The 14,068-nt window shown below is 52.9% G+C and overlaps 1 protein-coding gene across 1 annotated transcript in view; it reads left to right on the top strand.

Annotated features, from left to right (window-relative positions):
* LOC148147383 (uncharacterized) overlaps positions 1-14,068 on the top strand; it is a 99,586-nt gene that overhangs the window by 21,432 nt on the left and 64,086 nt on the right. The window contains exons 4-5 of the mRNA XM_087995605.1: positions 6,611-6,758; positions 13,158-13,277. Coding sequence (XP_087851731.1) covers positions 6,611-6,758; positions 13,158-13,277 — 268 coding nt within the window. The remainder of the gene's footprint in view (positions 1-6,610; positions 6,759-13,157; positions 13,278-14,068) is intronic.

The following is a 14,068-nucleotide window of genomic DNA, read 5'->3' as shown; positions in this document are numbered from 1 at the left end:
AGCAATCTTTACAGGGCCCTCCTTTTTACCCCCTGAAAGGGAACAAAATTAAAATTCCGGAGGCGGCTCAGGTTGTGTGGCACAGGCTCCCGCGGGAAGTACGGGACCTTGGGGCCAATGTGAAATTCCGTCCGGGCTGGGGTGAGCGCGGACGGGATCCCACCGCACACCTGAGCGTCCTCCAACTGGTGCACTACGTCGGGTCCGAGCACCGCTGTTTTAAGATGTCGGATGGCAGTGGCCATGTACTGGACGTCTACCGCTGCCCTGCCTGCTATGTCCTGTGGCAGCGTCCAGCCCAGGCATCCGGCACCCAGCACGTCCCCGACCCTGGTCACCCTCGCCGCCGCGGCCCTCCCCTCCGACAGCCACTCAAACCCGCGAGTACGGAGGTGCGGATTCCTGAGCAACGGCTCCCTGACGACAGCCGCTACTCCAGCCAGAGGGTAGGCGCGACGCGATTCGACCATGTTCCAGACAGTGTTCAGGTCCTGGTAAAAGACAGGCAGCGTCTTGAGGGCGACCTCCAAACCGTCACGGTCGACGAACAGGAGCTGCGTGTCGTAGTTGAGGTTACGCACCTGGTGGAAAAAATACGTCGCCAGGGCACACCACCTAGGAGGAGGCTCGACGTAAAGGTATCGCCGCAAGGTCTGAAGGCGGAACATCGCGACCTGGGTGCGGACGCACACCAGCGACTGACCGCCCTCCTCAATAGGGAGACTCAGAACCTGTGCAGCGACCCAGTGCATCTTTTTGTCCCAGAAAAAGTCGACAAACGTTCTCTGGATGTCAGCGACAAAGCCAGGAGGAGGGACCAAAGTGACCAGCCGGTACCACAGCATGGCGGCCACCAGCTGGTTTATGACCAGCACTCGACTCCTGTAAGATAGCACTCGGATCAGTCCTGTCCAGCGGCCTAGGCGAGCCGAGACTTTGGCCTCCAGCTCCTGCCAGTTGGCCGGCCAGGATTCCTCAGCCAGGCTGAGGTAGACCCCCAGGTAGAGGAGATGGGTGGTACTCCAGCTGAACCCCCGTAACTCCTCCGGCAGAGAGTCCACCCGCCACGAACCGACCAGTAGTCAGGAACATTTGGCCCAGTTGATCCTGGCGGAAGACGCCGCCGAGTACACGGCCTGGCACTTGCGCATCCTCCCCAGGTCAGCCGGGTCAGTGAAAGTGAGGAGCACGTCGTCGGCATAGGCCGAGAGGACCACCCCCGTGCCCGCGCCGCGCAGAACCAGCCCCGACAACCTCCTCCGCAAGAGGCGCAGGAAAGGCTCCACGCACAGGGAATACAGCTGGCCGGACAGGGGGCAGCCTTGACGCACTCCTCTCCCGAAGCGAAGGGGCGCCGTCAGGGACCCGTTAACTTTAACCAGACACTCTGCGGCGGCGTACAAAAGTCAGATCCGGGCGATGAACTGCGTCCCGAACCCGAATGCCCGCAGAGTCCCGAGCAGGTACTCGTGATCGACCCTGTCGAACGCCTTCTCCTGGTCGAGAGACAGGAAGGCGCTCGGCAGACCAGCCCATCGACAGAAATGGATCAGGTCCCGGACCAGGTGGACGTTATCGTGTATCCTCCGGCCCGGGACCGTGTAGGACTGGTCCGGGTGAATCATGTGGGCCAGCAGGGTGCTCCCCAGGGGCCGGAGGAGTCGAGGCAGCAGGAGGCCCTGCTGTAGCCCCTGGGGGTTTGGGTGAGTCGGGCCGCGGTGCGGGACAGTCGAGGGGCACCGTTGGCTCGTCCCCCGGAGAGGGGCAGCGCCGCCAGCGCGCTGCAGGAGAGTCCCTCCCCTCCAAGGGCCAGTGCCTCTTCCCCAGAGAGACCGGGGGGGATTTATGGGCCTTCCCCTCCCCGCCCGCCTCGGTGGTCACGGGGCCCGGGTTCCCACCCCCCAGCCTTTCCAGGAATACAAATGGCTGGGGGAAGACAGGGGGCATGGCCAAGGTGGGGAGGGCCAGCTGTGTCACTTCCTGCCCTGCCCTGGGTTTATCAGGTGAGGGAGGGCGGAGCAGGGGTCTGGTTCCCTCTCCGGGGCCCAGAGACATGGTCGCTGCAGGAGGTGGGCCAGCGGTGGTTCCCCCCAGGTTAGTGCCAGGGCGTGGCTGGGTTGGGCAGGGCTCGGGCTCAGGGGCCCCCGGGCCAGGTGTTAAAGCCCGACGGGTTTCTCCATCGGGGTGGGGAGTGGGTGTGGTGTCAGTGGGGTCAGGGTCAGGTACAGGTTCGGGGGTTTGAGGGTCAGGGTTCCTGCGCCGGGGCGACGCTGGCACGGCCGCAGGGGCATTGTCGTGCCGGGGCAGGGCAGGTCATGGGCTAGGTGTCTGGGAAGGGGATAGGGTGGTCTCCCCGTGGGCAGGCTTAACGCGCCGCGTCTTCTTCTGCGCCTTCTGGCCGGCCGGACGCTCACCCCCCTCCCTGCCAGAGGCTGAAGTGTTGGAAGCCTCCGGCTTCGGTGCCGGAGCTGATGGTGTTGGCTTCGAGGGAGGGGGAGTGGGTGCGGCGGCACCACCATCAGCCGTTGGTGTGGGCTGGGCATCCTTCTGGGTGGGGCAGTTTTTTCTTATGTGCCCCACCTTGTGGCACAGGTGGCACTGCACACTGTCCGCCGTCCAGAAGGCGCGATAGGCCGCGCCCTCATGGAGGACAGTGAATGAGCCCTCGGTGACCTCCTCCCGGGCCAGGCAAATGAACACCTGGCGCCGGAAGGAGTAAATGTGTCGGAGGGCAGGGTCCTTCAGACCGAGCAGGAGCGGCTGGACACCCGACCGGATTTCCCCCAGGGTGTTGAGGTGGGGGAGAAGGAGCTCGCTGGCAATGAAGGGCGGGACATTGGAGATCACGACCCTCTGGGCCGTAACCTCCAGAGGGTCGACGGGCCGATGTGTCCCGCCCACAGCGAGCCCCCTCACCACGGCCAGGTGGACCGCCTGTTCGGTCTTTAGGAAAAATATGGCCTTCCCGTACATGCGGGCCGCAGCGACGATGGCCAGTGGGCCGACCACACTAGCCATGGCCTTGCTGCAGGCCTCGATGGTCATGTTGGGGTGGGGATAGGCCTTGACCCCCAGGCGTTTGGTCAGGTGCCTGAAGGGGGTCGACGTCGCAGCCGGGGTTGGGACAGCCGAGCCCAAGGCAGCGGCTACCCCGGCGTAGGTGCGGCTGGGCTCAGCAACCTTCGGGCTCGCCATACTCTGCTGCCGAATGTTACGCCCCAGGCAGCAGCAACGACTGTGGAGACCGGCCTCGGACAACAGCAGCGGTGGAGGCAGGCCTCAGGCGAGTCTGCGGTAGGCCTTCGGTCGCAGTGTGGGGGCAGACCTGTTGGGGAGAGTCCCCAAGGCAAGTCCCAGGCAGCCCCAAAATTGAGTCCCAGGCAGTAGTGGTGGAGGAGCCCAAGGAGAGTCTCAGGCAGCAGCAGCAGTGGAGGCGAGCCTCAGGCAAGTCCCAGGTAGGCCCTTGGTCGCAGCAGTAGTGAGGCAGACCTGTTTGGAGAGGGTCCCCAAGGCAAGTCCCAGGCAGCCCCAAAATTGAGTCCCAGGCAGCAGCAGCGGAGGTCCTGGGGAGGGGTCCAAGGCGAGTCCCAGGCTGCAGTGGTGGAGGCGGGCCTCAGACAACAGCAGCAGTGGAGATAGGCCTCTGGCAAGTCCTGGGCAGGCCCTTGGTCGCAGTAGTGGGGGCAGACCTGTTGGGGAGAGTCCCCGAGGCAAGTCCCAGGCAGCCCCAAAATTGAGTCCCAGGCAGCAGCAGTGGAGGTGGGCCTCTAGTAACAGCAGCAGTGAGGTCCTGGGAAGGTCCTAAGGCAAGTCCCAGGCAGCAGCAGTGAGGTAGGCCCCAAGCAGCAACAGCTGAGGCAAGTCTGGGCGGGGTCCCAGAGACCAGCAGTGGGAGTGCTGGTCTCCTCCTTCTCCTTCTCCTTCTCTCTTCCTCTCTCTGTAGGGCAGCTGGTCTAGGGATAGTTGCCTTCAAGGAGAGTCCTTGCACATACACTCAAATTAGGCAAACACCCGGGTGGCCAGTGACAAACACTGCCCTTCACATCAAAGGGCAGTGCTGTGTGATCAAACAGTGAAGGGGAGGGCAGGGATTAAATTAAAATAAAGTTGGAGGGGGAAATAATGCACTCCAACAGTCCTGTCTATATTTTTTTTTCTTTTTTAGCACCTTTCGACCACCTATGGGGCAGCCCGCCCCGGTGCCTGCCCGGGGTGACAGCGCCGAGGACGGCAACCCGCCTTCTGGCTCTCGGTCTGCCCCTAGGTAACACGACTGTTTATTTATTTATTTATTTTTTTCCTTTAACCCCCACACTACCACCTAACTGTGGTAGTGCTTATTATTATTTTTTTCCCCCAGCACCCATGGTGTGTGTGTGCAGGTGTGAGACACAGTGGAAGACACAAAGTGCACCAATCTTTATTCAATTTCCACCACCAGGAAGATAGGAAAACACCCGGGTGGCCAGTGACAAACACTGCCCTTCACATCAAAGGGCAGTGCTGTGTGATCAAACAGTGAAGGGGAGGGCAGGGATTAAATTAAAATAAAGTTGGAGGGGGAAATAATGCACTCCAACACTCCTGTCTATATTATTTTATTAAACAAATTACAAACCAGTTTACAAAAAACATTGACAGCTGTACACAAAAGACAGCAATTTTACAAGGGAGAGGAGCAGCAAAGCTAGGCCCCGAACCCTACTGTTCAACCATTTCACAGGGAGAGGAGGACAAACCTCAAATCCCAGTTCCACATATGACAAGACAGTGACAATGACATTTATACATTAGACAATACCGTTACATACAAAAGTGCAGACAATACAGACCCAGCAAGCCCCCGCCCCTCCCACCTTCCGCACTCCTGTCTATATTTTTTTTTTATTTTATTAAACAAGTTACAAAACAGTTTACAAAAAACATTGACAGCTGTACACAAAAGACAGCAGTTTTACAAGGGAGGGGAGCAGCAAAGCTAGGCCCCGAACCCTACCGTTCAACCATTTTACAGGGAGAGGAGGACAAACCTCAAATCCCAGTTCCACGTGTGACAAGACAGTGACAATGACATTTGTACATTAGACAATACCGTTACATACAAAAGTGCAGACAATACAAGCCCAGCAAGCCCCCGCCCCTCCCACCTTCCGCACTCCTGTCTATATTTTTTTGTTTTTTAATTTCTTCCCCCACACTACCACCTAAGTGTGGTAGTGCTTATTTTATCCCCAGCACCCATGGTGTGTGTGTGCAGCTGTGAGACACAGTGAGAGACACAAAGTGCACGAATCTTTATTCAATTCCCACCACCAGGAAGATAGGAAAACACCCGGGTGGCCAGTGACAAGCACTGCCCTTCACATCAAAGGACAGTGCTGTGTGATCAAACAGTGAGGGGGAGGGTAGGGACTAAATCAAAATAGAGTTGGAGGGAGAAATGATGCACTCCACTCCCTGCGGTGCCCACCTCTCCCTGAACAACTCCAGGGTGTTGGTCGACACCGCGTGCGAGACTCTTTTTTTTTAAGAGCCAGCTCTCAGAGTGAACAGCATCTCTGAAGAGACTCTTTTTTTAATTTTGTTCTTTCAGCATCTCTGAAGAGACTCTTTTTTTTTTTCTTTTTTTTTTTCTTTTCCTTTTTCTTATCCCTGTTTATCCTTTTTTTTTCCTTTTTCTTTCCTTTTTCTTTTTTTTTTTTTTCTTCTTTTTGTATTTAACCCCCACACTACCACCTAAGTGCGGTAGTGCTTATTTTTTTTCCCCAGCACCCATGGTGTGTGTGTGCAGGTGTGAGACACAGTGAAAGACACAAAGTGCACCAATCTTTTATTCAATTTCCACCACCAGGAAGATAGGAAAACACCCGGGTGGCCAGTGACAAACACTGCCCTTCACAGCAAGGGACAGTGCTGTGTGATCAAAAACAGTGAAGGGGAGGGTAGGGACTAAATCAAAATAGAGTTGGAGGGAGAAATGATGCACTCCAACACTCCTGTCTATATATGTTCAGCCAGTGTTCTCTAATTGGACCAGGTTAACAGCCCCAATCAGGGAACTCATTTTGAGATCCCCCTGACTGCCCTTGTATCAGTCACTACAGTGTTCAGGAACTGCACCTCACGCTGGGTAAGCCATTGAGCCACTGCCTTCAGGAAGTCTGACAATACTCTTGTCTCCCAGTTTAATCTTACCTCATGGTTCTTCAGATTCATCTGAGAAGGAACTGAGAAGAGACTGATGCCCCCATTGAAGCTGCTATGTTTGATCTGGTGGTGATGTGGTTTCTTTGGGGATTAACAGAAAGGTGGATCAGGCACCTTAGCACCTTAGTTTATTATCATACTGAGCATGGCAGTAAGGGATCAGAGCAGCACACATAGTGATGACATCATGATAAAGGCTGATGGGTTCTGATGCAGAGTCACTGGACTCGGAACATTCATTCTGCTTTCTCCCCACAGATACCAGACCTGCTGAGTTTCACCAGCAATTACTGTTTTTGTTCATGACATAGATTGAACTATAATAAATAAGTTAATATCTGCCCTTATGTGTGAATTCCTGTTTCTTATCCAGTCCAGAGCTAACTGTCTGTGCATTTTCCAGCCTGGAGTCTGATCTACATAAGGTCCTGATGGATATGGATTTTCCAATGGACAGTGAAACCTTTGTACTTCCAAATGTTAAGGCTGCTGTGATCAAAGAGGATACGAAAGGTGCTTTAGCATTTACAGTTACTGCCACTTTCTCATGGGTAAGTGTTTTCACAATGCAGTAATTAATAAGGGTGCAGTAAGGAAATGTGATATTGTCTGACTTGATAATATTTGAGTATTAAATACCCCCCGGAGTAAGGATCTCACAAATATTTAACTGCAACAGTTCAATAGAATCAGATCGTTTCTAACTGGATAATCTGAACAATGACCAAGGGGGAAAGTCTCAGCTTTGTAGTGTTGCTTGTGATGAGACTACATGAGCCCTGTGCCCCCCTGGAGATGGGTGCTGTGGTGCCAGCTGTTTCCAGTATACCCCACATGGTACAGCCTCTTGAGAAGGTGCCCCCTGAGCCCTGTGTGTGTCTGGAACCAGGTGATGAGCTGCTATCCTGGTTTTACACAGCAGCCTCCCTGCCTGATGTAATACTGGATTCCCCAACTTGGACCACCCAGGGCCAAGCAACAAACATGTGCATCACAGAATCTTTATTCAGGAACATAGCCAGTGACATGGACAAATGGGAACTGACCATCCTTGTGCAGTGCCCGAGAGCTTGTCCTGGTGTTCCTGTGCAGCTTTACCCCATTGGTTACTGCATGGTTAATGGAAGGCAGCTGACTTCCAATGGGGGAGACTGCAGGTGACTTTTGCAGGATGTCCTGGGGAAACCCTGGGCCTGGCTTCAGACTGCACCATCTCACAACAGACAGCAGCTGTCTGGACTGACAGGGTAAGGGACAACAGCAAGGGGACTGGTGGAGTGGCCACAGTGAGAGCACAAATGCTGTTACCCTGAGAGAGGGCAACAGGTTGATGCCCCATGGTACCTCTGCCAGTCCCCCAGGCAGCATCCCCAGGTCCCTAGTGATCTGTTGGAGGACGAGCTGCTGGCCTGCTCCAAGACCCTGCAAACCCCTTTGCCCACTGGGATCCACAGTCATGTTCACAGCGGGTCTGAGCCTGCATGGGACCAAGCACGACCTCAGTCTGAACTCACACTGCAGCATTGAGGGGTTTCTTGGCTTCTGTCTGTGCTTCAGCAGAGGCTGAGACAGTGAGCACAGATACTGGATCACTGCCCTGTCAGCTGCTGCAGTCAAGGAGCTGGCTCCCACTGCCACAGGGGAAATGATGGGATCCAAGCTCTGTGCAGTGCCCTCTGTCACATTGGGACTGAGCTTCTCCATGCCCTTTGATAGGCTGTCTGACATGGCCTGCTAATGTACCAAGCATCTCAGTGTGCATTCCCATCAACCTCCTTCTGTAGGCCTCCCATTAATGTCCCCATCTGTGTTCCCTGCAGCAGAACCTGCCCTCCATGGAGTTGGCACACTAGGTACCCATTTCCCCTGGCAGCTCACCTGTGAGATCACGTTACAATGCCCCCTCACCAGTGACCTGGGTTTGAACTTCCGTCTCCTCATGGCTGTGAGGAGGCCCCCAGCCGGCACTTCCTGGGAATCTGAAAGCAGCCAATCAGAACGGGAGGGTTGGGATGTTGGAGGGAGAGGCAGAGGAAAGCACCAGATCCATGGTCCCACAGTCTGCAGCTTTCATTTGATTCCCCATCTCAGGGTGAGAGTGAGGAGGGCATTGAGAGCAGCAGGGGCAGTTACTCACCGTCATCCTTAATATCCCCCATGAAGCCATGGGCTCTGTTCCAGCTGTCCCCATGATTCTCAGCATATTCCCAGAGGTCCCTCTGTGAATGAAATGGTCCTGTCCCCACTGATTCTGTCGGCCCTGTAGCTATTATGGAGAACCTTCTCCTGTAAAATGTGATTGAGTCTGTTGCAGTGTGTCAGGGTGATGACCCACAGCTGAATAGGAGTAGTCGCAGCAAGTGTGTGTGTCTGTCTGTGTGTGTGTCTGTCTGTGTGTGTGTCTGTCTGTGTGTGTGTCTGTCTGTGTGTGTGTCTGTCTGTGTGTGTGTCTGTCTGTGTGTGTGTGTCTGTCTGTGTGTGTGTGTCTGTCTGTCTGTGTGTGTCTGTCTGTCTGTGTGTGTGTGTCTGTCTGTGTGTGTGTGTCTGTGTGTGTGTGTGTCTGTGTGTGTGTGTGTCTATGTCTGTCATGAGCACTGAGTGTCGATGAGTGCTGCCAGTGAGAGAGAAGGGTTTAGAGTATTGAGTGGTTAAGAATATGTTGTACACTTGGTGGGATGTCCCAATGGATGGTGCATGCACTCACCTTTCCCACACACGTGAGACCATACACTATTTAGTGGCAGGGCCAGGCATTGAGGTGCCATCTCCCTTGCAATCTGTCCTGACTCCATTTGGAAGCTCTTACATGAGGGCCTTCAGTCTGCCCACAGCTACAAGGTGCCTCCTCCCTAAATCCATTAAAAAATGGAGCTCTCTCCTTTGCCTGATGTCTCAGTTTCCCTGACCTTCCTATTCCAACATGGAATTTTTGCTCCCAACATGGGCAATATACTTCCAAAACTCAAAATAACTGCTGTAATCTATCTGCCCAGGCACAGCTCCCTCTGCAATACAATTGTTACTCTGTATGTAACTTCACTGGCCTTCAAAGATTTGATAATTTCATTGATTAAATTTTGGGAATGAAATAGATCTGTCAGTCTTAGAGAATCACCTAAAGCACAATGTATCTTTCCCCATTCGGTCCTGCATCACTTGCAGTAAGATAAATCAGCCCATTCTTCTGTTGTCAGAGTGAACTGAAGGCTGTTGCTGACAAGGTGGCAATCTGCTTCCTCTTTACTCCTGGGTTTTTTTGCCACACAGTGAGGTTTGGGTTTGAGACAGACTGGTTGTGGAGAAGACAAGTGAAAGCCTATCGTAGCCTATTCTTCACATTAACACTGGTCATGAGGCTGTATACAAAATATTCAGATACATGGTGACCTTACACCAATATCTGACTTATAGTTACAACAGGAAATGATTAATCTGTTTCCTTCCAGTGTTGATGCCCATGTCTTCCAGAGAGTCACACCTTCCAGTGTTTTTCCCAGTGTATTTATTCCCAGTGATGTGCAGCTCTGTGACACCTCAGCAAGCTTGCTCCAGGGTCCTATTACCCTTACACAACACTGGGTTATGCAGAAAGCACAATGATTGGAGATTTGCTGCAAAGGTCATTTGGACCCCCTCATTTCAGATACTTCTGCCCATTTTCAGGGATGATGTGGAGGTGCCAGTGTTGGACTGGGATGCACAAAGTTAAAAATCACACAACACCAGGGTATAGTCCAACAGGTTTATTTGGAAGGACAAGCTTTCAGAGTCCTACCCCTGACGAAGGATCAGCGCTCCGAAAGCCTGTACTTTCAAATAAACCTGTTGCACTATAACCTGTCAGTTTCAGGGAAGTCTCCCAATTAGTAGCTGTGCCATTGCTCCTAAACAGTCATTCCAAAATCACCTTTTGTCAGATTTTAGCTCAATCGTGTCACTTCCCTTTCAGAGCAACAGCCAACCTTTGAACCCTGGATCATGTGATGTTCTCCTATTGGTTGAACCAGGTGAATAGCCCCAATCAGGGAGTGCATATTCTCTGAGAGCCAGCTGCCTGACCTTGTTCCAATCCCTGCACGTTCCTCAATGGGGATTGGGGGATGATTTGACAGAGAGGCAGAAGATAGTGAGAAGATTGGAGAATGTGGACAGTGTGAAGCTACTGCCATTTCCTGATTGTACAAGTGTCAGGGAACAGGGATTTAAGGGTTTTATAAACGTTGCAGTGGGAGTGTGAGGAAGAATGTTTTTATACTGTGAGTGTTTGTGACGTGGGATTCATTACCTTCGAGATTATTGGGGGTGGAAAGGATCGGTAATTTCAAAAGGAAATTTGATGGGCACATGAGAGCAATAAATTTGTATCCCACAGAATAAATCAAGGGAAATGGGAGTGAGCCGACAAGACTAGACTCTCACAGCTCCCTTTGCACTCCTCAGTTTTCACAACTCTCCCCCCTGTCCCTCCAATGCTGTCACAGTTCCCTCTTCCCACCCACACTCTCACAGCTCTGGGAACACAGTGATTTTTGTCTAAAGTTTGGGAGTCACTGATCCACACACTTTCCCTGTTCCCGATGCTCCAGCTGTTCTCTCCTCCTGGGCACCTTCCGGAAAGGATCCTCAGGGACAAGGGGTGGCCATTGCAGACACAGACACGTGGCCAACCCTCCCATTATAGCAGGGGAAAGGTACACGGCCTGTCACAGTGTGACCCAGCAATGCATGAGCAGGCCCTTGGCCTCTTAAACATGTGATCCCATTGGCTGGTCTGCACTATGTCCCAGAAAGGGCCTCCCATACTGTCCCTGTGCTCTGTGCAACCTCACACTGCAGAGGGGGGAGGCTTTTCATCAGGACCACATCATCAATTGTCACTCCTCATCTGACCAGGAGGATGTAGAGGGGGTAAGGGGGTCTAGGGCCCAGACTCTCCCCACACAGTGACCCAGCTGAGGTAATGACCAAACACTGCCTTCCCTGATGTCCTTGGGAGCTGTCCATTCACCGCCTGAGGCCTGAAGGACCCTGACATGCTGTGGGACTGCCTCACAGCTACTGGAGCTCAGTGTGTCCCCATGGCTACTGGAGGTGCTGGGGTCACTGGCAGAGGGGCTGAGGAGGCTCTGTGTGTACTCAGAGCACACTGAGAGAAGGCCCCGAGACAGAAGGAGCCTCTTCTCCTCCACTGCAAGGGACACCTGCCCCATTGTGTGATGGGGAGATGGAAGAGCCCCTGGGAGAGACTCTCCAGCTATGTTGTTCCTCTCTCACCTGGACACCCTGTGGGTGTGTATCCATCAAGGGACCTGCTGGATGTGGCTCTCCATGAGGGGCACGCACCCATCATACAGGAAGCAAGACACACCCACGGCTGGGACAGGATAGCACCGATGGCCTGAATGGACTCCTCCATTGTCCACCCATGGGGGTGTCAGCCTCTAGCAGCTCCCTCACCTCTTGCTGTGACTGCAGCAGGTTCCATGTTACTGATTGCAGAGGCCCCTCATCAGCCTGGGGCTCAGCATGGGCCTGGCCTCTACCAGACCTCTGTCTGTCAGTGGCTTCAGTCATCACAGCCTCCATCAGCTGCTCAGGAGAAGCAGTGATGTACTCACCAGCTTGTGACATTGTATCAGATAGTGAGCAGATAGCCACTGCCCAGAGAGGGTCTGTGTTGGTGGGTGGGGGGGGGGGGGGGGGGGGGTGTTGGGGAATGATGTGATGCTGCATCCTCTGAAGGACCCTCCTTCTCCGACTGGAATCCAGCTCCCTGGTCTCAGCAGCTGACTGTCCTTCTGGAGCACGGAGTCCTGTCTGAGAAAACACAAACAGTCAGGGGGTAAGGGCTTCAGATCCCCTCCTCCCAGCCCTGCCCTGCCTGTTGTGAATCTGTGTGCCCAGTGGTGACACAGGAGCTCAATGCCCCCTCACTCTCTTTGCTGTTCCACCTCACGGGGGGAATGGACTGGAAATCAAACCCTGCTATTCCCAGAGTCATGACAAAAGTTAATGATTTTTACATCATATTCAAAACTCCCTCATTTACTTGTCTTTTTAGACCCAGATTAACAGAAAACATGGACCAGGTTTTCATACTGCTGTCCAACTCAGACTTTATCGCGATTGACACAACTGAGTGGCTTGCTCGGCCATTTCAGAGGGCAGTTGGAAATCAACCAAGTGATCCTGATGAACAAGATCGCTCTGCTCACAGGATGAAAAGTTCTTTTGAGATGGTGCCAGGCCCTGTCTTTCAGTGAGGGGACACTGAGATTGGCACCTCATTACCCACTCCCACTTACCCATTCAGCATGTCCCTCACCCCCGGGTCCTATCACCATTGGGCCTTTTCCTTGTGTGGGAACAGCACCCGCTCCTAGTGCCAACACCAAGGTGGGCCCCATCATTAAAACCAGAGGGTTCAGGGAGGCTCCAAGTCCATAAACTGCATTTTCTGTCTGATTCCCATTCAAACTTCCTGAAAGATTGATGAACTGTGGAGTGCTGGGATAGTCCAACAGGTTTATTTGGAAGCTCTAACGTTCAGAGGCGCTGCTCCTTCATCAGGTGGTTGTGGAGTATAAGATTGTAAGACACAAGATTAAGAGCAACATTTTGTGATCTGTCTTATGATCCTACAGCACAACCACCTGATGAAGGAGCAGCGCTCTGAAAGTTAGTGCTTCCAAATAAACCTGTTGGACTGTAACTAGGTGTTGTGGGATTTTTAACTTTGTCCACCACAGTCCAACACCAGCTCCTCCAAATCATATCCCTCATTCAGAGTGAAGGTCGAAGTGACAGATCGTCAACTCCCTTAAAACCCACTCTCTGCCTCGTTCAACCTGTCACCATGGAATTATTAAACAACAAGGTTACATTGTCACTGGCTTGTTCAGTAAAAGACACTGGAAACTATTACAAACAATCTTATTATCATTGTGCAGGTGGGCCCTGATGGTCGGATGGAGGTCACTGCTGTTCAGATTTCTTTGTCATTTGCGTCACCTCTATTCGGGAACCCGAGGGCCGTTGTCACTCAGTTGAAGAACGAACCCTCCGTCCAGGTAATGGAAGGAACCCACTCCCTCTGAATCTGTATTGATATGGATTCCAGACTGTCAGTGTTTCTGTTTGTTATTCCCTTTGTGGATGAATCTGGGGATTATTCTCTCTTTATCTGGAACCTGCTGTGTCTCCAGTATTTCTGACATGGCTCCTCCTCACTTCAGCTAAAGGCAGGCTTTAATTCCTGGGCTTCAGGTGAACAAGGTCTTACATTTACAATCATCAGGATATCATCTGAGTATATCTGCATTTTCCCACCCCATCTCCTTCTGTATACCGCGAGAATAAATCTGTTTATTCACCAATCATCGAACTACAGGAGATTAAGGTGACACAGTAACTCAGTGACTAGCTGCCTCACAGCGCCAGGGACCCGGGTTCGATTCCAACTTCAGGCGACTGTCTGTGTGGAGTTTGCACATTCTCCCCGTGTCTGTGTGGGTTTCCTCCGGGTGCTCCAGTTTCCTCCCACAGCTCAAAGATGTGCAGGTTCGGTGAACTGGCCAAGCTAAATTCCCCACAGTGTTCACGTGTATCTAGGTGAGGTGCAGTAGTCGGGGAAAATGTAGAGTAATAGAGTAGGGGATTGGGTCTGGGTGGGATCCTCTTCGGAGGGTCGGTGTGGACTGGTTAGTAAATAGTCTGTTTCCACACTGGAGGGATTCTATGATATTATTGATCCAGACCTGTGGACAGCAGTATGTCCACAATCAGGATGTTATTCAGTGTAAATGGCTGGGACAGGGGCCTCGATATAAATGGGGAGGGTGCAGAGAGCCCAGCAGGGGGT

The sequence above is a fragment of the Chiloscyllium plagiosum genome, unplaced genomic scaffold (genome assembly GCF_037043375.1).
Source record: "Chiloscyllium plagiosum isolate Xiang-an unplaced genomic scaffold, Cpla_swu_hap1 HiC_scaffold_17, whole genome shotgun sequence".
Taxonomy (NCBI): Eukaryota; Metazoa; Chordata; class Chondrichthyes; order Orectolobiformes; family Hemiscylliidae; genus Chiloscyllium; species Chiloscyllium plagiosum.
The sequence above is the reverse complement of the archived record's forward strand: the minus strand, read 5'-3'. Positions and strand labels throughout refer to the sequence as shown.